This window comes from Ambystoma mexicanum, chromosome 7q (assembly GCF_040938575.1).
Source record: "Ambystoma mexicanum isolate Mex_15411 chromosome 7q, UKY_AmexF1_1, whole genome shotgun sequence".
NCBI lineage: Eukaryota > Metazoa > Chordata > Amphibia > Caudata > Ambystomatidae > Ambystoma > Ambystoma mexicanum.
The window spans coordinates 621,265,137-621,288,426 of record NC_090941.1 but is presented as its reverse complement, the minus strand read 5'-3'; the positions used below and the strand labels follow the sequence as shown (position 1 = coordinate 621,288,426).

The following is a 23,290-nucleotide window of genomic DNA, read 5'->3' as shown; positions in this document are numbered from 1 at the left end:
CCTGAAATGGATGTGAGTCTATACTTGGCTCACAATCTATGCCGTAAATTACTGTTAGACCTACATTTAAAAAAAGTAGTACATAAACAAATCAAGAAGATAAACATTTTGCATAATTTTCCTTACACTCACCCTCCCGCCATCCTGCCAATGCTTACAGTAAAAGGACAACTTTAACGCCAATAGTTCAGAACAAACCCAAGGAAGACATTCAAAAGCCCTCCAGCAGAATCCACTCGCCTTCGCAGCACCGGCTTGAGACTTCATGGGTGCCCTACAGAGTCGGATTGGCCCATCGGCCACTCGGCCTGTGGTCGGGCTGAAATCATTTGTAGTCCCTGGGGGCCGGTTTCTGCCCACGCTGGGCTGGTTTGGAGAAAAAAAAAATACATTCAGAAGAAAAGAAAAAAATAATTTTTGAACAAAAAAATAAAACCTGCAATGCCATAATTCATCAAAGCAAGGTAACAAATGTTACCTTGCTTTGATGATTGATTTGCATGCATGATGTGTGCATCATAAATTATGATGCATGCATCATTCACATGCCACTGCAGCATGCAATGTTGAGGGGCCGGGGCCACGGCCGGGCCGGCGGCTGTCACTCTGCCGCCACTCCACATTGCCCACCGGAGTGGCTGTGCTGTTGTATTAGTGATAAATATGTATTAGTGATATTAGTGCTAAATGACTAATTTTAGAGTAGAATAAGCATCCATTTCGGACTATGGGCCCCATCACGAGTTTGGCGGTAACCCTTAAATGCAGCGGTAGTGCTATTACCGCCGCAGTTAAGGGTCCGCCAGATCATGGCCTTGACGGATTTCCCCCCAGCTTTTAGCTGGGGGGAAATCCGCAGCAAATTTGCTGATTTTCGGTGCTATTACCGCCAGTGGGAAATCCGCCGGCGGTAATAGTGTGAATTTTCCCCATTGGGCCCAATGGGGAATGAGGAATTCCCAAATGGGTCCAATGGGGAATGGGCACTAACCGTTCTGCCAAACCCGTGATCCGGCGCTAATAGTGCTGGGGTTTGGCGGTAGGGCTAATAGCGCCGACGGTAATACCGCCGGCATTACTGCCCAACTCGTGATGAGGCCCTATGTATTTTGCTTTTCGCAAGTTGCAGTAATAGCATGTTTTTTTTTCTGCCGTTGTCTCTGTTACAATCATCACAAGACGTTCCATTTCGGTATCTTCGGTCACTTGACAAAATCCTTGTGCCTAAAAGCTTCTGTACAGTGTAGAAATATTTGAACGTAGCACATCAAGTGGCCATTGACTTCATTGTACCACAATTAATGGTTTGCTGTAATATATCTATCTTTCCCATTTCCCTGGCATGCTGTTCAGGATGTTTGTTTGCAAACTCTGAGCAGTGTTCAGAGTATGGGATGTCCTGTGAGTGTGCTGCTTTCCCTATTTTGCCAACCTCTGAAGTCTGAAAGTAGATGCACGCAGGTTTGACATGCTGCCAACTCTGCACCAGACATGCAGATGAACTTAACTGGTCTGCTGTTAAATCTCAGTTACCAGTTTAATGGTATCCACTACAGAATAATTGTTCATTTTACTATAGCTGATATGATAGCTCAGTGGCATGAGCCTTTGCTGCAGCGATGTGTGTGTGATCTGCAGGTTGCAGGTTCAATCCCAGCAAGGCCATCTCAGCCTTCATACTTCTGAGGTCAATAAATGAGTACCAACACAGGTTGGGTGATATTGTATGGATATTTGTTTTGTAAAAAAGAACTTAAGCGTAAGTGCTATACAATAACATATCATTTGGCCTTGGACGTCTGCTTGCATTCACAGTAATTTGACAATATGGATCTATACACACAGATATTAATGATACATATAGTGATCCATACTTGTCTGAAATGTATATCACATTAGTGAAATCATAACCATATTTTTCGTAGGGTACTTGGGAACAATGCTATTTGATGCCACTTCTTGTTTTGTCAAGGGGTGAAAGGTTGTGTTTGATCTGTTCCCGGGATGTCACTTTCGGGTGGTGTCAAATGACATCACTTCCAGTGATCTCAGGTCTAGGGTCATGAGGTGAGGGGTGGGCCACCTTTTGAGGCGAAGGGTGGATCACTTTTTCTTGGGTGTCTGGGCCTATTTCTTGTTCCACTCCAACAAAGGACCAATAAAAAAACAAAAACAAGTCTGAACTGGACTAATTCTGGTGTCCAAGAGCAGGGATTGTTGGCCTCCCTTGCTCATGGCAGGACTTTTACACATGCACATAGTCACAGTGATGATTCTCTGCACAGGCACTGAAGAGGGAAAATTGAGATCAAACTCCGGCCCCCTCACCCCAGGCAGATGAAGGGTCAGAACAGCAGGAAGAATAAGGAGCACACTCATCATTTGCATCAGAATCCAGTACACCCATGGGTGACAAATATGCTGAGAGACACCCTCTTCACCAACATTGCAACCTACATGATACATTAGCCTCAATGCAGCAATACCAGAATCTACAAAACACAAGAATCCCTGTTTAAAGGCTTGCATATGCTTATATGAATTAACCAGATCTAATTGCACAGTGTAAAGCCATGTTTCAGGAAAATTACAGCCAAGTGCATTTGTCTCACTGAACACCAGCTGCAGTGGAGATTTGTGCTGACTTCAGCAATGCTCCTCGCAAACCCATCAGCAGCCAAGGTCGTACAGTAAGATAAGATTCCTTTCCTTGAACGACACACACATCATTTGAAACATAATTGTAACAAGAATGGCTCAGCTCTGGCCAATGAACGCTGAGAGCCCAGGGGCGAAAAGCCTGTCCAAGCAAAAACTGATGGGAACAAGTTCATAATGCAACAAGTTTAGAATTAGGTAATGGGGGTGGCGCAGTTAAAACCAGCCCACTGACGCAAAAGTGCTAATGTCCAATTAACAGGCTCCCTATAAGGGCGCCATAGGTAACTTATCACTTAGCAGCCAATAACAGGATGAGATAGGTTTCTGGGAGCTTGTCCAATTATGTAATGTCAGCCTGCAGTGTGTTACAAAGCTGGCTTGCAAGCCAGCCCCGGGGGAGACGGTGCCTGGATTTTCTCTGTGCGCAAAGCTCTCTGTGTGTTTTTTCTGCTGTGGAAGCTGTGGGAACCTCGCCTGCACCTGAAGACCACCAGAAAACGCGTAACCAGCTAAAGGCATCGGGGGCCACTTGGAAAAAACCCGCTTGAAGGCAGGTGAGAGCCCTGCAGGAGAAGGGGTCCGGTGAAGCGCCTTGATGGGGGAGAGTAAGTTCTAGTGCAGCATAGGAAATGTAAGTACAAGTTCAAGCAACCAGCAACCTGGGCTTTGAGGGGAGGGTGTGATTGTGTGGGGTAACAATGGGTAAATGTTTCAAGTATTAGGATGTATTGTTGATCAGTATGTTGCAGAAATTTTAAGTTGTTTTGTTTGGATAGGAACTGGGGGAGGTATTGTATATAGGGTGGTGGGAGATTGTACATTGCTGCAAAAATGTGGCGTATTGGTTGTGACCGGCACGTGAATTGTAGTTGGGACTGGAGCGGTTGAAGTGGTCCCTTCTTGCATTTATGAGGCTGTTGGGTGGGGTAGTGACTCCCCACATATAGGACGGAGTGCCGCGCTGGTTGGTCTGGATTGTGATTACATGTACGGGGGTATGGCTTTCCTATGAATTGACGTTGTAGATCAATGAGTAGATGAGGTTCCCTGCTAATTGAGCGTTTTAGTTCGATGAGTGGATGATGGTTCCCTGCCGGAGATAGCTAGATTGTTCCCGAGTGCGGAAGATAATTGGCTGGTTAAGCTCCCTTGGTGAGGGGCATATCACACGCGAGGCGACACAGCATGCGCAGTCGATTTTAAGAGTTTATTGTGCATTACCTTGCTCCAGTTGAAGCGGGAAGACAGCTGTGGGGATTGTGGGGTTTTATTTTGGGATATTTGTGGGGTTGGAAGAAATGGGTTATTGTTCTGTGTATGCACATTTGTCTGTTCATTTGTACTGTGTTTTAAGTTTGGTGACGTCACCTTTAGATTGATGCATAGGATACCGATTTTTGATGGTGAGGAGCTAGTGGTGTGGTTTTGGAGAGGAAGCAGAGGTGACCCAGAGGCGGTGTGTGGAAGACACATGCGCAAGATTGTGGGGGTGTGCCGGAGAAGGCAATGGTTTGGTGAAGATGGGCTGCATGTGGAGTGCACTGGCTAAGGTGCAGAGCCAAGAAGGCTCATAGAAATTTAAGAAAAAAAAAAAGAGAAGAGAAATGTTACACTATTTTCTAACTTTGCTCCCTGAACAGCGGACTATTGAAATTTTCAACTTGAGGTGAGGTAAAAGGTATCACACAATAGAGAAATGACTCCCATTCAACTGTTATGTAGGACACAGCCCCATGCCAAGATAAATTAGTAAAACTTAGTGTACAATGGTTCAAAAGTACTGAAGACAAATACATAAGACCATAGCCGCCCACAGGCAGCTTCTCCAGAAGCATGCAGAAATCGCTAATGACACACATGCATAGCACTTACACAGGAAAGAAGCTGAAAAAAAGCACCTGGCTACAGTTGAACTGTGGCGCATGATGGAAAGGAAAGTGGTAAGGTGTCAGCAGATGCTGAACTAGCATGAGCAGAGCGAAGAAAGGTCTCACCCTTCTGCACATCAGGGAGTGCAATATTTGATGGCACAGATGGTAAGCAAGGAATGAATTGCACGAGAGAACTGAAAGCAACAGAAGGACATTTAAACACCACACACAAACCATCACAATACACTAAAGAGAACAAACAGGAAGGTGCAGATCAACCCAACTAGCAGCACAGGAGTGAGCAAGGGAGGGCTGCAGTGCATGAAAGCAGATTTGAAGGCACAGGTACAGAGGAATAAATTGCAGCACACATATTTTTTCAAAATTAAAGGGAAGATAAATGGGGAGTTGCAAGGAGGTGTAACCACAGCAATAGAGAGTGGGGAGAAGGAGCGCAAAAAGCTTAACTGGGCAGAGCAAATGGGGGGAGAAGAGAGAAGGAAGAGGGACTGGGAAATGAAAGTGTAGTGCGAGGAGAGAGAGGAAGAGAGTGGGGAAACTGGAAAGGGAAGAAAGGGAATGGAGGAGGAAGGAAGAGAGGGAGCTTATGGGAAAAGAGCGTGGAGAAGGGATAGATAGCAAGGGCATGGGTACAAAAGCAGGAGGATGAATGGGCAATAAAAGTGGCCAGTGAGTGGGTTGCACTGGAATGGGAAAGGAAGAGATGGGAGAGGAGAGAAGGACTGAATAAGATATTACAGCCAAACATGATAGAGGCTGAGTAGGGGGTGGTGTAGCATGCTTGGGGTTATGGAAGGAAGGCAGGAAGTATAGCGCGCTATATATTGGCTGTGTGCATTGTAGATTGTGGCAAGAGAAGACGGTTAAACAAACGGCAGAGGCAGAGAAAGGCAGATGAGGACAAGTTGGTAGAAATTAAATTATTAAAGTATGCAATGGAAGGGAAAGTTAAAACCAGCCCCAACTAGCACGCACAAGCATCACACTAGCAGTATCAACAACCACCACAATACGCACCGCCATGTGTGGAGGGTACATGGGGCAAGACGGGGTCATTTCAAAAGACACCACAAGCACCAACACAAGCACTGTCACCACTACATGTACAGACCCAGACACAACAAATGACAGCGCCAATACACCAGGACTTACAAACACCCAGAGGCACTGCACAGCAGTCAGCACCCATACAGAACACTGACACAATAGCAACAGTAGCGTTTACCGGGAAGTTTAATTTTTGCCCTTAGTGATTGTTTAGTTCGCGGAGCTTGAGGTTACTAACAAGTACTAACGTATTAACGCCTTTCTTGCGATTTTCAGGCGGGTAACTTTATCATCTCATCAGCTTCAAGGACCCAGCAGCGTAAGTGGTTATGGGCAAGCGAATAAGGATTTTTATTGTCATGATGGGACTCTTAATGATGAACGAAATAATGGGGGGTGGTCATTTAAAAATTATATGTAATAGTGAGCATTACCGCTGTACCCCCTACTAACATTCCCTAACCCAAGCAGAAAGACTTACGGTGTCAGAGGGTGAGGAAAGAACTTCTGCCAAAGTAAGGAGAGGTAAGCGCAGACACAAAGGGAGCAAAACATACACATAACACACATAGCAGAAGTAACCAACAACATGCACACATGTACAAATTGGTAGGGACACCACTGGGGAGAGCTGAAGAACAACTGTATGTAGCAAGTGGCCCGAGAGAGAAGAAACAACTAGCAAATGCACCAGTGTGCAAGCTGCAAAAAAAAAGAAAGAAAAAAAAAGAGAAGAAAAAATAAATAAAGAAAAATATGATAAGTGCCCAACAGAGTGGGACAGGAGAGCCAAGACGGTGACTTGGGTGGAGAATGAAGAATGACCTATACTGTGAAGACACCAGCCTTATATTACCAGCACAACAGTGAAAAGAAGTGGACAAACATGCTGGATGCAAGAAGGTTGAGACAAGTAGGGAGATGAGAGCAGGAACATCAGTGCTTATGGACTACTATCGAGCATATGTATCTAAAGCTCAAGAGAAACTACCAGCGAATTGGGGAGGCGACCGTTCATTGGTGCACATCAGCGTGCCCTTGTTGGTGATGCCCAAGGAAGATCTGAAGCATGACACATTCCCCAAGATGGAAAATAACAGAAGGAAGAGGAAGTGACTGAACAAAGAGCCAAAAGCACAAATAACGGAAGAAGAGAACCAGACAGAGGAGTGAAAAGAGGGGGGAATTACTTCTCAAGTGAGACAGAAGCAACAATGGATAAAGTACCAGCACACTAAAGACTGTTCAGCAGAAAACACATGTGAACAGAGAAAGACAAGAATTGGCTAGCGTTTCCATAGTAATGGATGCCATCATGACTGGCTGGTCGATTGAAGGTGATAACGGAAGCACTAGTATCGAGCGCAGCATCATTGTGCAATATCAAGATCCATTGCAAGATGCGAGAGAACAGCAGAAGAAGAGATAGGAATGCAAATAAGAGACATGGTGAAAGGAAGAGCCGGACTAAGGGAGAAGATAGGGGTGTGTGACATGGTTCCAGCAGTAATAAGGGTGGACACTCCCTGTGATCCGAGGAAGCATGAAGGGAAGTGAGTGTGGTGGAACACAGAAGGAGAACACTCCTACATGTACTGTTCATCGACAATAATGTGAACAATTATGGACACTTCAAAGAATTGACAAAGATATGCAGACCGGAAGGAGGTGAATGTTGCTTGGTGGTGTGGTCGACAAGTCGACCAGAGGGGGGACTGAAGAGGGAAAATTGAGATCAAACTCCTGCCCCCTCACCCAAGGCAGATAAAGAGACAGAATAGCAGGAAGAATAAGGAGCGCACTCATCATTTGCACCATGCCGAGAGACATCCACTTCACCAACATTGCAACATACATGCTGCATTAGCCTCAATGCAGCAATACCATAATCTACAAAACATAAGAATCCCCGTTTAAAGGCTTGCAGATGCTTATATTAATTAACCTGATCTAATTGCACAGTGTAAAGCCATGTTTCAGGAAAATTACAGCCAAGTGCATTTGTCTCACTGAACACCAGCCGCAGTGGAGATTCGTGCTGACTTCCGCAATGCTCCTCACAAACCCAGCAGCAGGTTTTACAGTAAGATAAGATTCCTTTCCTTGAACGGCAGTGAACGAAAGACATTTTCGCAAAGACCCACATGGAATTTGAAACATAATTGTAACAAGAATGGCTCAGCTCTGGCCAATGAACGCTGAGAGCCCAGGGGCGAAAAGCCTGTCCAAGCAAAAACTGATGGGAACAAGTTCATAATGCAACAAGTTTAGAATTAGGTAATGGGGGTGGCGCAGTTAAAACCAGCCCACTGACGCAAAAGTCCTAATGTCCAATTATCAGGCTCCCTATAAGGGCGCCATAGGTAACCTATCACTTAGCAGCCAATAACAGGATGAGATAGTTTTCTGGGAGCTGGTCCAATTATGTGATGTCAACCTGCAGTGTGTTACAAATCTGGCTTGCAAGCCAGCCCCTGGGGAGACGGTGCCTGGATTTTCACTGTGCGCGAAGCTCTCTGTGTGTTTTTTTTTGCTGCCCAGAAATAAACGCAGTGTGGAACATGTTGCTGCCTGCTTGGATCTCTGCTGCATTTCTTTGGGCAAAATGGGAGGTGTTGGGGCCTCCCATAACTGATCCCCTGAAGCCCTGGTGGGGGTCCAACTTCTCCCCAACAGCGCAAAGCATTTTCAGACTTGTAGATGGAGGATTAGCAGGCTGAGAGTGTTCAACTGCAAGTGATGATGCACAGAATGTGGGCTGTAACTGTAGAGTCAAGCACGCTTCCCTTGTGCTCTAATTGACTGTCATTCCTACCCACTCTCTGCACATACCTTTCATTTCTCAGCGCACTCTATCCTCCTGCACGGCTCTATGTCCTGCCCGGTACGGTTTCTGGTTTGCTCCCGGCCCGTTCTATTGCCCTTTGTTGCCTGGTGCCATTATCGCTAAATTGGCTAGCTCAGGATAGAGGGAGGGCCCACTGTGCATTCAAAGGCACCATTGCTTACTCAATTCCCAATGGGAAGATTTCTTGGCGGAAGCTGATTTGGCGTACATAGACAGACTTCATAGCTCAGGCTCGAGTATACTTCACTCATGACATCATCACTCTGACCAAGATATGAAGGAATGAAGCAGGGACGGCCAGAAATGGATGGCGTGCTTCATCATCAGTTATTTAGAGATGCAAGAAACCAGGGAAGAATAGAACTAACAGTAAAATAAATCCCCATGTTATTTGACCTATGTGTATTTTAAACTAAGCTTTCTATTGCTAAACTGTACTTATATTAAAGTAGCTTCAGCAAAAGTCATTAACAAATACCATTGCATATGCACGTTCATTTGACATTTTTTGTGAGAGAGGTGAAAACAGTGAGGCTGGGCAACTAGTGAAATACATTGGTCCTGTAAGTGACTTCAATCCGGCATACACCCAAGTCAACACCTAGCATGTAGTGCACAACTGAAATCCTTATTTATTCTTGTCTAAAAGTTCTTTATTCTGAACGATATACCACTCATATCACGCCCTTCTCCTGGACCCCCCCCCGGTCACACTGAGCCAGGAATCAGGCTGGTTTGCAAAGGTAAATATTTATTTATGTATTATAAATCTAATCACAATAGGTTTTAATAGGTACACAACAATCATCAATGGGGTGAGGTAACACTGAATAATCTCTTTAATACACGAGGAGGAGGTAGTGAGCAAAACAATACAGCACAGAAAATAATACTTTTGTGTGGGTTCAGATCTGATAGCACTGTGGTTAGAGGTTCCCCCTGCACACCCCTCAACCTCCAATAGGTAATGTAAAGAGATAGGAGGAGTGAACAGATTTCAGGAATGGCAGAATTCAAACAGAATATCAATCCCACTTTCCCCCAGCAAACACAAGAGAAAAACAGAGTTGACTATCCAGCTGTCAAAATGGCTTTTAAAGTTATCTTTAGAATGGACTGGGCAAAAACACCAAATATCGTCAAAATTGCATTTAACATTTTTAAATGGGACCATCAGTTCTGGTCAGGGGATTGGATCTGGTTTGGGAAAGACAGCTGGGCACATCGGACTGGCAGGGTCAGCAAGGCGCTCTAGTCACAGCACGGCACAGGACTGGATCGGATCTGCCCTTCTTGGTTCTGAGAATATTTATTTTCAGCAGGCAAGCAGTAACAGCACAGCCCGGCTGTATTATGATGCTTCCCCTTAGGCTTGTGGGATTCTGTTCTGGAATTTGAGGCTTAGCTGAGTAGGTTCAGCTATGCATTAGGCCTTTTTTCTTTGCCAAGTTTCTGGAGTCTGGAGCAAGGAAGATGTAGAGTTCAGCAGCAGGGTGCTCTGCCAGCATCAGGATAGTGAGTGAATCTGTCTGTCTTTATGCGTGGTGAGCTGCCTCTATTTATGCTATGAAATGACATCATAAAGGGGGTGTGTGGGCCGGTTTAGCCTAAGCTTGCCCCTTTGAAAGGTGATTGGGTCAGAGTCTACTCTCTGCCTTGATAGGAGGAGCGAAACAGAGTGTCATCTTTATGGTGTGATTTTATGAGGCTGAGAATCCACCCCTAACCCTTGGAAAACCAAATCTACTTTCGGCAAAATACATATTTCCACATGTGCAACCTCTATAAAAATCACATATACAGATTACATATTTTACATAGCAGCTATTCCTCAAAACCCTGTAGCCGCTTTTCACAGAATTTTGCCCTTTTCACTATGAATACAATGTCCAATTTTTAAGCAAATTTCTACAAGTGTGCGTGTTTAACATAGGAATACGTGTATAAAGTTTCACCATTCTAGCAGAAATACATTTTGCATAAAATCACATTTCTTGCCATTTCTGTCCAGAAAATGTCACACAGTTCTGGCGCCTCTTCACCCATGCATCCAGAAATTACATTGTCAACTCTGTTATTTTTATATTTTTCACAATTTTAAACAGTAAGTTATCTGTCTTTTTAAAATATGTTATTTGTCCATGTTAAGCAACAAATGGTTGTTTAGCTCCACCCCTTGGTCTCTCCCTGGAAGCCCAGGAGCCACCCCCAATGTTTGTTCCTTGCAGAGGCCATTTATGACTGTCTTCACACTTCAAATTTCCTGCTCTGCAGCTCGTCATTGTTCCTTTTGCCTCTGTAAACCAGGTTCTTTCCTACCCTGTAATTAACACTTTTTTCTGTGATTTCCTGTTGGGGGGAAAGACCTTCCTTCTGTAATAAAAACCTGTTATTCAAGTTCTGCAGCTCAGCCAGGTTTACATTAATTGTTAGCTATGTGGCCTTTTCCTTAGCACAAAACAAACTTGTTGTCTCAAATAACAGATAGAATTCTCATTCAAGATTTTAACCATGGGATCAAACAATTACAATATGAGTAACTATCAGTAACAGGCCTCTTAGATTGCAAACATTTGATTTTCAGTTTATACATGTTAAAGTTTAATCAGGCAGGCCCTTGACAGCTGTCATCACAGCAGCCCTCTGCTGCACAGAGATTTTTGGCAGATCCACCGGCAGACCACTTTTGCTGTGGAAATCTCTTTATGCTCTCAGCTTTTCAGGACCTTGTAAATTCACAATGATTTCTTAAACTAAGTGAATTGTAGCACCCAGCAAGAATTTTGAATATTTGAAGGTGTTCTGTACCGACATTTTGAAGTTTCAACAGCAAAGAAAAAGTGATTTAAAGCAATATTTGGAGTTTCCTTTAGCAAAGCACTGCTTTTTCCTTCTGCACTCCACTTTCCATTGTTGTGGAGCCCAGTGACACGTTTCAGAAGTGAGAGCTCTGTTCCACCACTGAGAACATGCGTGGCAGATTGGGCAGCCATCTTTTTGTGCATTGAAAAGCGCAGTTTTCAGGGGTTTTGGCATGCACAAGGGTTTTGCGGCCATTTTTCTGTTTCTGGCACCATCATAACCGAGTGATGCAGCATAGCAGAGCAAAAGTGTGTCAATACATCCCACATTCCCAAACACGTGTATTCATGTACCTTAACCCCAGGATCACTTTTAAGCTCTGTGTCACAAACGCTTTTTTCAGTCCCATTTCAATCTTGTTGATACAGCACCAACAGTGACTTATCAGGAAATAACCAACAGATTTGTGGCAATCAGAAAACAGCCTAGCAGTGACTACGCTCATGTTGGACTCATATGCATACAGAAAATATATCATTCAGTGCTCTTAACATGTCTCGTATCTTCCAGTCATGAAAACATGTGCAGCTGTATTGAAAGGAGCTCCGAACATAAATGGCAGTTCCCTGTGTGGGCTTCACTTCAACGATAAACCACATGTTATATAAATAATAACTATAAAAACAAAATGCCCACCCTAAACAGGTAGGTACAGAACAGTCGAGCACTGCCTTAACTCACGCCTCAAATAACCATGCTTGTCAACTCACCTGCTTTTGTGGGGTGACGCCCAACATAGGTGTGGTGTTTCCCATTTAAGAATATGTCTCATAACTTCGTCCTGAATGCCTGTCAATGAAAGGAGCCTCAGCCGGCATGTGCACCAGAACGGCAGCAGACTCCATGAAAGGCACTTCTGCCTCATGTCTTATTTGTTGGGCCTGCAGGCTGATGTCGTGTGATCACAGATCTGCTACCGTGGCCTGCAAGCTGATGCCGTGTGACCATGGTACTGCAGCCACCACTAATCTGGGTGCCCCCAGATCAGCATGTGTAACCTGGGAGCCCCCAGGCCACAGCCCAGTTGTGAGCACAGGTGTCCCTGGCAACTGATGCCAGCAGTGTGAGCTCAGCAACTGTACGTTTGCGCTGGGTGTTCGCAGCACCCATCGGGCTGGCCCGTGTGCTTGTGAGCCAGCCTGCAACAACGGTAACTGAAGCGTATGCTGGGTGCCCCCAACACTGATGAGGATGGTCCATGTGCCCATAGAGTGCCTCACAACAATGGCGACGAGGAGGCCCGTAGCCCTGTGATGCTGGTGCGGCTGCCTGCGGTGCCCTGCTGACAGTATGCTCCACGGTCGGAGCTTGAAGAAAGGACAGAAGAGGTGGGTTGTGCTCCGGGGTGGTTGCAGAAGAAGTGAGGGAGGCCGCTTGTCCCAGGGTGATCCCGGGCCAACTGGCGGTGAAGAACAAAGCGCTACGTGTCGGAGCTAAAATAAAATAAAAATAAGAATAGGTAGATGAGTCGCGTGGCTGGCAGCAGAATATGCCTGCACTCTGACATGCCAATGTTCATCTCCTCTGTGAACACAGGCATCTGGGCAGTGAATTCTGCTGGGCTCTGAAATCGGATTTTGAAAAGGGGAGCAGACCGCTGGCACAAGTGGCTGTGAGCTTTGGAAAAAAGTAAGAAGGAAGGGGAAAGAAGTCGCATGGCAGCTCACGCTAATGTTATGTAAGCGGGCCCCCACACAAAGAGCTCATCTTTGTTGATAGACCAAAGTAGGGACATCAGGAGACACCGGAAGACAAAGGAGAAGGTTACTGCCAAGACCAAGTAAATCTGAGTGCCTCCAGTGAATAACCAGGCCCTCTTCCCTGCCGTGGGTAATTTGCTGCACTTTTTTGCCAATCCCCTACTGTAGACTATTTGACCGTATTGCCATTGGGAGGATTTCAAAATGTATGGGATGGATTATTGTCTATTGTGCACTTCCCATTGCGGTCCTTCTCAGTACAAGTGTCTCATTCATTCTCTATTGGAATTGGGTTGGTTGGATGCTGCGTGGTGGTGCAGTACTTTCTGTTGTGTTCTTCCTAATATAGCACATTACAGCCTTTATTGTTACAAGTGGCACATTCATTTTCCGTTGGCACAGCAAGGGGTTGATACTGTATGGGTTCTTTGTTGGATTCTTCCATTCGTGAGGGCATGTGAAATTAATATGCTGTATTTGTCACTTGTCTTTAGCACCAACACCTCTGTGCTCCTAGCAGTGATGAATGTCAACATCAAATAGCCATTGGCAGTGAACAACACCACAGAGTATGTGGAAGGATCGGGCCCAGGCCAGCATGCTACAATCTCAGTGATGTAGTGGAGCTGCAAGAGATACACAATACGCGTGTGGACAACAGCATGGAGTGGGAAAAGGAGCACGGGCCAGGACTTGCCTGTGCTCTTGTTGATTTCATGGAGGGGCAAAGAATGCACCATAAACTAGAAGATGACACCTTTGTGTGGGGAGAGGCGAAGGGGGTATAGTTGCAAGGAGTGGATCATGATGTTGAGGCTGATGCTCAACGGAGGACTTTGCGAGTCCTGTAAAGGTTGGCACATGCTGGGGATACGATTCAACATGTGCTCATGGATGCAGACCCTTTACGCTGAATTGTGCACTCAGAAGTGGCATAGTCAAGCTCATAGCTCAAGCGCAATGCATTCAAACTAGGAACAAGATGATACTGTGCATCATGAGTTCAATACCCCAATCATTTTGATGTAGCCCTTAACCCCCTCCACTCCACCAGGTCAATACATCGAGTACCACATTGTGGGTAGCAATGATGTTAAAATGTAAATTAGTTATAAAGCATCCTGAACTGGCTTTCAGGTAAGAGAAGGGCTACATAAAACCCAGGAAAAAATATTATTATTTGTGTTTCTTCATGACCATTGTGCAAAGGAAGGTGCAAAAGGAGCATGAGACCTGCCAACGATAGACTTGTGCTTCATCAAGAAACAGCTGAAGACTAAAAAGCTGACAAGCATGACCCCAGCATTCCATGAGCTGCACCCCAGCATCCTTCAATTGCACTACCAGACATCCTGCACTGCCACTGCTCCACTCCTTTACCAATCACCTCAGTACCCAATCCTCTTTACAACCTTCCCATCGGACTTGTCTATTGCCTCCTCCAGACACTTAGAATGGGCAGCATCACAATGCCCATTCCATTCAGAGCGTCACCCGTAGCAGCCACATCACAGCAAACTTGTCTCCTGGACATGAAACCCCAAGTAACCCCCAATCTTGCTTGCAACTCCTTGTCACTGTTGATCCCATCATTAGAAACAATCCTTCGCCCCACTGTTCCAAGGACGAAGAACACTGGTGCCCTTTCGCCCAACTCCATACGGTGTGCCATTGTCCGCGAAGATGAGATGGGTTGCATACCATGCATACTGTTCAGGCACCTGCACTGGACTAGATTTGGGTATGTTTGACCAAATTTTATTTGGTCGTGGCAAACTGACCACTAATCAATTTGGTCAGGGCCCAATTTAAACGCACATGCGTTTTTTTGTGGGTTTTTTGGTCCCCCGCCTCCAATTTTAAGGAAGTTGGGGACACCCCTGCACCCCCAAAATTGCAAAATACCAACGCTGGATAGCGTTGCACAACGCCGCAACCTCTGCACTCCAGAGTTGGTATTTTGCAATATATGCGACCAAATGGGCCCGAAGGCCAAAATTCGACCAAGTTCAATTGTTTTCGGTCAGATAGGCTAATACCCTAGACTGAACAGTATCAAAAAGATATACGAAAGTCAACTTTGATGGGTCAGAGAACAAGGCCTCCATGCCTTTTATGTAAGGGGCCACCATTCTGAAACGTGTGTATGCACGCTTCAGGGGGGATCACACCCGGCACATTAAGGGCAAGATAATTACATGCTAGCAGGTGCCCCGTCAACATCCCTGTCGAGCTTTGCAACCCCACTCACCTTCTTCTGTCTCCCTTTAAGCAGGCAATTGTCTCTCACATGCACCTCCCACCAAAACACACCGACTCTCCCAGACACACCAAAAATGGACCCCGGGGGATCCCTCCCCCCCCCCCAAGATAAATGCTGCTTTGCTCAGGCCGTTAACTCAGGCTGCCGGGGCATTACCGCCAGTATGGCCCGTCAACAGGCTAAGAATGCCATATTATGTATGCATAGTTCTCAGAGTAAGAGTTGGTTTAAACCGTTCAACAACTATGACATTTGGTGGAAAACAGGGGCAGGGACAAAGTACCAGCAGGCAGCCAGGTGACAGGGACCTGGTCCATATAGAGTCAGCTGAGCTACATTTGGCAAAATCGCTATCTTCAAAGAACTTCATTTACAGAGAAAACATGAAATGATATGTCATTTATAACATGCCTGTACATAAGTGTTTCTAGGCGCGGCAAAACAAGGGAGGGAAGACAGAGGGAGGACAAGACAAACGATCTTACTAGGCGTTGTGTCATTCAGATTGTGCAAGTGTGCCAACACCAAGTGCAGGGGGAAGGAAGAGGGGCAAGTGCCAGGGAGAGGGAAGGGGAAGTACAATCAGGGCAGCAATGCTGTGAGTAAGTGCAGCCAGGGCAGCGCAGCTCTGGGAAAGTGCAGAGGAGGCCGAGGACTCTAGGGGTAACGGTTACATCCCCTAAGTGCGCTTATGACAAAAACCAGATCCTGAGGAAAATGCATTACCCTGACATTATAAGGTTATATACATTACATATCGTAAATGATCACTGCATGGAGTTTCCTGTAACTGCTAAGCCACAGTGTACCTGTAGCTCATGATTTGATTTTAAACCGTGCCTTGGAATGTATTAATTTAGGGATGCTCTTTTTATGTAACCCACATAGATGCATGCCAGAATGCAGCAAACTATGGAGGGAAACGTATGGATAGCAGATGTGAGAGCCAAAAAAGTAGGCTGGGGTTCTATGGCTGTTTGGGGACTGGCTCGTTCATGGTGTAGCAGCTGGAACCCTGAGAGCCATCAGCATCCCTGGACACACCAGTGAATAATGCCCAGAAATACTGAATCCTAATTGGCTATTTGGAATGTACATTATTGTCCTGAGTACTAATTAACCAGTATAGACCCGGTCCGAGAGCTGTAGGAGTGTTATGGGCCCTGAGGATCGAGTTGAAGGCCTAAGAACAGTGAGGGGATTTAACGAGATTTGCGGGCCTCAAAAGATTGGTACGGCCTCAAGTCATGGTTTATAAAGCTATTTTAATCACCATCGTTCTTTTGCATTTATTAGAATGAAAACACATCAAAAGGTCATATATGTTGGGTGCAAGTAATGCCTTTATATGCTCATATAACAGGTAAGTTATTGTTCTCTACTTTCTGGGGGCAATGCCCATTCCACTTCTAGTTTTCACATTAGCAAGGGTGTGCAGGAATCTGTGGGTTGTATTTTGTGGGGAATTACTTGCAGGTACATAAGCACAGCCTGTTCATAGAAATACGCCCATGCAATCATGGGGAATTTGCTGCAGGTAAGCTCTGTACTTCAGGTAGGTTTGGTATGTGGCTACAATATGTGGCCTGGACTGGTTTATGTAGAACACAGATCGCCCAATGAGATTGCCTTATCAATGTTCCAAAAGTTATACCAACACATATTTCATCAACATTGCATGTTTTTCAGTCATACTGGATAATGAGAATTCCTAGTAATAAAACATGAATCAACATTTAATCGGAAACGCCTACTCACGGCTGAATCTTCCTTTGGCCTTGTTCCTGCAAACTCACTGCTTGTAAGACCCTTCAAGTCTCGATAACCAACCCGGGAGCTCCTACGCAAGCCCTTTCCATGCACGTTTCTGTCCATTGGATTTTCTGCATCTGAAGAAGAGCTCTGTGGAAAGTGTTAACGGAGAAGCTTCCATTAGTGTGCCTGTAATTTGATGCAGTCCGAGAACATGAAAACAAGCAGTACTATATTGATTAAATGAGGGGTTTATTTGAACATTTTAGGAAGACATAATTCTCATCTTCAGCTGTATTTCTTGCTCACCGAAGTGGGCTAATTACAAATAAACACACATTAATACATATTCATGGTATTGTTACGAATACAATAATATTACATTTTTAATTATATGATTGATCAACATATCGAAAGATTGTAGATTATTTTGGGGATAAAATCTGTGTGTGTGTGTGTGTGCGCAAATGCGTTTGCGTGTGTGGGGGTGTGTGTGGAGGCACAGAGGACAGAGATGACCGTAGGAATTCTGGCATAGTAGAAATGTCCAGGGTCACATATGCCCCTGGGGGTTTATAGTGATTTCATCGAATGCCTTAGCATCTAAAAAAAAAGCAACGAAAAAAAGCATTGAATGCATTGTTTTACCCCTTAAAACCCATTATAATTCAAATAAAACCTTTACCTTTGAAAAAAATGCAATCAATGCTTTTTTTCGATGCATTTTTTTCTATGCTTTTACATTCAATGCTTTCTATTCAATGCAATGACTGGATACCGTCCCTGGGCTGTTTCATGATCACAGACATTACAAAATATAGTTGGACAATGGCAATTGATGGCCATTCCTTGTAACACTCTTCCTTTGGAGATCAGATCTCAAAAGAGGATAAATATTAGCAACACATTTCCTTATAAGGATGCCATAAATCACGCATTTCATCAAGGATTCAATGATTTCAATCAGTAATTAAAGAATGTGCTTTGGAAACAGTTGACTTTGTGGATAGAGTATGCTACTATATTTCAAAGTGGTACCCAGTCATTTTACTGAAAATAAAACAGAGTGGTAAGTTTTACCGAAACCCAAAATACTGAAAAAATCCCAGAAATGTTCATTAAATATATATATATATATATATGGTAGTGGCCTAGGTGGTTAAATTGGGTAGGGATGAGGTTGGGGTGGGGTTAAAAGGATAGAAACACAGGGAGGTTGGGGGACACGCCCCCAAATAACTTATTTTTAAAAACCTGTATTTTTTCGGTATTTTGGCTTCAGTGAAATTTACCACTCTGATTTTACCCAAAATTGCATTTAACCTTCAAACATGTATTTACTTCAGAACATAATGCAATATGTTCATAGATACATTTATTTACTATGGTACTTAGCAAATCAAAAATATATTTAAAAAATAAACCATGCAACACATTTTCCTCTGCTATGCTTCTATCATAGGTACATGTAAGATTTGTGGAGGCTGAAAAGGATATAATTGCTGTACCAGGGCTTGGTGGAATGATTCATCCTGACAATCACAGACTACATTAATCTGGACAAAACCTTCTTTCCTAGAAGAAATACATCAGAAGCTTAATAGCCCATTGTTAGATATAGGATAGTGATATTTCTAAATGTGCGGAGGAAGCTGGGAGAGAGGAGACAGTGGTATAGGTGTGGGTAGATCTACAGACCCCAGAACATGAATACACGTGCAGCCCTAAAGAGGGAACGTGCACCTTTAAAGGGAAAAGGCAGAGTTTAAGGACCTCATCACAAGAACCATGTAGGCTAAAGTAAGGGTCTCACAAAGGGGGTCTATGGGTTCCTAAACTATTATTTCTATTACTACGGTATTTATTGAGCATGGATCTAGCTTTGGGAATCAATGAAGAGCTTTATAAATAATAGGGGGAAAGACAAGGGAGGGAAGCAGAGATATAAGGGATCAGGGATCTTACAACAGGGTAGGGGGAGCACAGGCAATTGGCAGCAAGTGATCTACAAGCAGCAAGGTTAGGAAACGAAGGGAGCAGAGCACCCAGTCTCAGGTAAGGTGTGGAGTGGAGGGTGTATGGACCTCGTTGGTAGGGTGGAGCCATGTCGTGAAGAGGAGGGTCTTGAGCTTGTTCCTGAAAGGAAATAAGGTGGGTAAATTGATAGACTGACTGAAGGCAAGAACAGGCACAATTAATGGGTGTGGTGAAAGTTACCAACCTGTCTTAGAGAATATTAGGAACGTTTCTCTTTTTGCAACTGTCCGCTTTCGGCTTCAAAGGTATGAATCCAATGGTGTCATCACTCCCATGAGCCCAGGGGACGACAGCCTCCATCTGATCCTGACCCGAGGGCGGCTGTATGAGGGAGGATCACATGTGGGGGAGACAACCTCCGGGGGAGAAGCAGAGCACCATCGGACAGGCATGGTATTCCCCAACCTCTCTTTAGGATACCTCATCCATAACCAATGCCTTAATGGTATGCTGTTACACCTCCCCATATCCACTTAGGAAGAACATGGCAAATATCTTGTCAAAAAACTATATGGAAGTCTCATGGAAAAACTTTTCCAAAATCTACCCACAAGCCACTAAGAGCTGACTTGCCTTTACAGAACACTTCCCTAGACTTTGTGCATAAAGCATCAGGAATGGACCCCCATTCCCATAACTACAAGGATACTGAGACGTGGAAGAGGAGCAGAGTAATGCAGAGTGGGAAAGACCAAGAGGGCAGGCTTTAGGCAAGGTTGAAGCGGGTGGAATTTAAACAGCTTCCACAGCTGAGTGTGACAAGCCGTTGCGGGAAGTAGAAGGATTGTTCTCTCGGTTGGAACCGGGAGACTGTGGGGCCGCAGGAGCTGCCATGGAGCCATCTGGCTCAAAGCGGTGGAAGAAGAAGGTCGTTTGCGAGAGAAGAGAGGCTGGGGGAACAGCAACAGACAACTGAGGGCTCCTGGGTGTTTGCAGCTGCTGAGTAACACCACTTACCTGAGGGTAGCCTGATACAGAGCAGAGAAGCCCAGCACAGATCACAGCAGGCGAAGAAACCGAAGAGCAAGAGCCGCGAGAGAAGAAGAGGAGAAAACACGCTAAATAGAGCCGGTGAGTCCCCAAAAGGGAACAGGGACAATCAAGGTTACCATTTTAAGAATGAGCCTCGATTCTAGGCACCAACAATTCCTTCCTCTATCTTGACATGTGCCAATGCTCCAATTCGCATAAGGGTGACATCGCTGTTATGATGACTTTGAAAATGTACTGCCAATGGGTATATAGTATCTACATTCTTAATCACTCTGTAATGTTGGAGTAAATAAAATGTCAGTGGTACTGTGGTAGCTCCAATATATCTCCTATTGCAGGGACTACACTAGACTACAAAGTTGGTTTTGCATGTAATGGTGTGTTGCATATGCCAAATCTGATGAAGTATACAGTATGGCTGATCACTTTAAATTGGAATTAGAAGATTGAGGATCATTGAAACTGCAACGATCCTCTTGTCCTGACAAAGGCTTACCTGGAATTGACGAGGGAAGCCCAGCGGGCATATATGTTCACATCTTCATTCTTTAAGTATTCATATATTGTTTCAGTGCACCCTCGTCTCCTCTCTTCTTCATGGCGTCACTCTACATCGACAGATGTCACTTATAGTTCTTCTAGTTCCATTGATGTCTGCAGACTTCCTTTTACTGCATCAGTTCGAGGATACATTCGATACGGTTGTCTGAGCACATAACATCTTTCATATCTTCGATGAGGTATTGGGATGATACCCAGTGTCAGACATAGTGTCTTCTTGTTGTTCTTCCAGTATCACTGAGGTGAGCAGGTGGGATCTAATCACGTATACATCTGCCTCTACTCCCCCAGAAGTCCTGGAAAAAGGCTACATTGTCACATGTTCTAAAGAAAGCTCAGAATAGGCTGGAAAACAGCACTTGATTAACACTCAGCTCATGCTTTGGAAAACCACGCATCCTGTAGTACTGTAGCCTTTCTATGGGCCTCATTACACGGATGGTGGTAAGGGTTTACTGGTACCGGTAAGGGTACCAATGCCGGTAAACCCTTACCGCCTTACTACGAGGTCCCTTTGTGGGACCCTACCTTAACGGCTGGTTTTACCAGCCGTTAAGGACGGGACCCGCAAAGGGACCCTGGAGGTAATTACGGTACCGCAATTTGCGGTACCGTAATTACCACCTTCCCCGTTCCCATTGAGCCCTATGGGGGCAAAAATGGGAATGGGGAAGTGCCATGGTGAATGGGGAATTACCGCCCCCACACACCTTGGAATAGGGCGTTAATTCCGCCATTCACCATGGCGGACTCGGTAAAATACCTGCGGCAACCATAGCGCTAATAGCGCCATGGTTACTGCCGTCCATGTAATGAGGCCCTATGTCCTTTAAATGTTTGATTTCCGTGAAAGCAGTAGGTTGCTAGCTATAATTCGACACAGCTCAGGGTTGGGTAGGGGAGAGTGCTATGAAAACTGCACAGCTTATTGGTTACTAAGGTTTTCACCCTAACCGCTACATTTTAGGGCGGGCCTTTAACCCATCCAACAGTAGAATCCAATTACATGTTCAGGATAGCCACAATTCTAATGTATGAGGTAACAATTACACCACATTCGATTAAATGGAAGTTATTTTGCCTATTTTTCTGAAAGCATGCCTCTACTTTATTTTCAAATTCACGCCCCTTGGGTTTGTCCCCTACAGCAAATAGGTGAGCTAGACGTACCACTTTGTTTCGCCTTTTAGTCGACGGGGTACTGGCGGGAGAGGACCCAGTGCTTAGAGCATCTTCAATGTCAATATTCAACTGATCCAACTTCGACATAAGGCAGCTCATCGATTCCGACCAGTGAGACGTGCGTGCCTAGGGAAAACCCAAAATAGAGCAACGTCAGAGAGAGACAGGATATTCAGGGGCGGGGTGTACAACATGGTTTGATTTGAATGTTTATTCATACAGCAAAAGGCGAAGGACAGGGATATTGTTCATGCAGTACTATAAACACAATCATAACAAACATTCTGGTAGTCGTAAAGAGGGTATCAGGAATCTCTTCTGCCATAAATTCAGCAAAAATCTTATTTATATAACAAAAGGTTTTTAAAAAATGCCGTTCATTTTTACAATTAAAATGAATTCCCTCAAATGTCCTCAATGACCGCTAATGATCTTGCGTTTCTTTGAAGAAACTGCAAACATTAACATAGCCAATGTTTTTACCTTTTGAACAATAAAAGCAATTTTCTTGGTGCCAGGCACTCATGTTGAGGGCGTGCAGAGGGAAGGGAGATAGGGAGAGGGAGTGGAACTAACATAGGTAATGATATTGGGGATACATTGTAGCAGTGGAGCATGTCAATGCCTAAGGGGGAGAAGTATAAGAGGACAATGGAAGAGAAGAGGCACAAGGGAAAAGAGGTACATGAGAGAAAGGGTTAAAGGGCAGGGAAAGAGGCACAAACAGCTGGATCTTATTAGTGGTAACGGTGGTAACAGAAGCCAGAATGGGTACAAGGTAGAAAAGTGGCACTGCCTTGGGATTGGGATACAAAGAAAATCACAGGAGGGAATGACGAGAAGTGGCAAAGGAACACCAGAGAATGGGCACAAGATGGAAGCAACACAAACAGAAGGAGCACAGAGGTAGACAGAAAGGACGTATAAGTTTAAAACCCCCCACCGACCCCCGACTTACCTTTTCACCATCCGGGCCTTTACTGACCCTGCGGCATCGGATCCGTCCGCTCCCCATGTTTGGTAGTGATTACCCAAATTGGTCAATTGTACCGAATTAGGTCAATTGTACCATTCGGTCAATTCAAAAGGACCAATTTGGGTAATACCGACAGAAAAGGTGGTGAACACTTACTGCCATCCTGTACTCAGATAAGGCCTTTAGCTATCTACATCTATCATAGGATGAGATGCGGGCACATATAGTCATACACTGCCATTATAGGCCCCGCTGTGAACACAGTTACAACCTCCCCCGCCCCTTTCCATTGTGGAGACTCGTATGTAACTAATAACCAGCACATTTTCCACAGGCTATGTTATTGTACTTTATTTCAGGGTAAAATGTATTCCTAATGTTTCTGAACTCTCTTATAATCAGCATCTCTAACCACATGTCATGTAGTATCTATTATTTTCTCTATCTCTTAGCACCACCAGGAGAGGCACCAGTCAATCGAGTTGTTAGGAATGTCAGCTTTATTTGTAAGAGAAA

At 44.7% G+C, this 23,290-nt stretch overlaps 1 protein-coding gene across 1 annotated transcript in view; it reads right to left on the bottom strand.

Moving 5' to 3' along the window:
• Nucleotides 1–23,290, bottom strand: part of LOC138528066 (uncharacterized) — a 473,456-nt gene that overhangs the window by 227,320 nt on the left and 222,846 nt on the right. The window contains exons 3-4 of the mRNA XM_069639512.1: nucleotides 21,787–21,924; nucleotides 17,032–17,175 (exon numbers count right to left, since the gene is read on the bottom strand). Of these exons, the coding sequence (XP_069495613.1) occupies nucleotides 17,032–17,175; nucleotides 21,787–21,924 (282 nt within the window). The remainder of the gene's footprint in view (nucleotides 1–17,031; nucleotides 17,176–21,786; nucleotides 21,925–23,290) is intronic.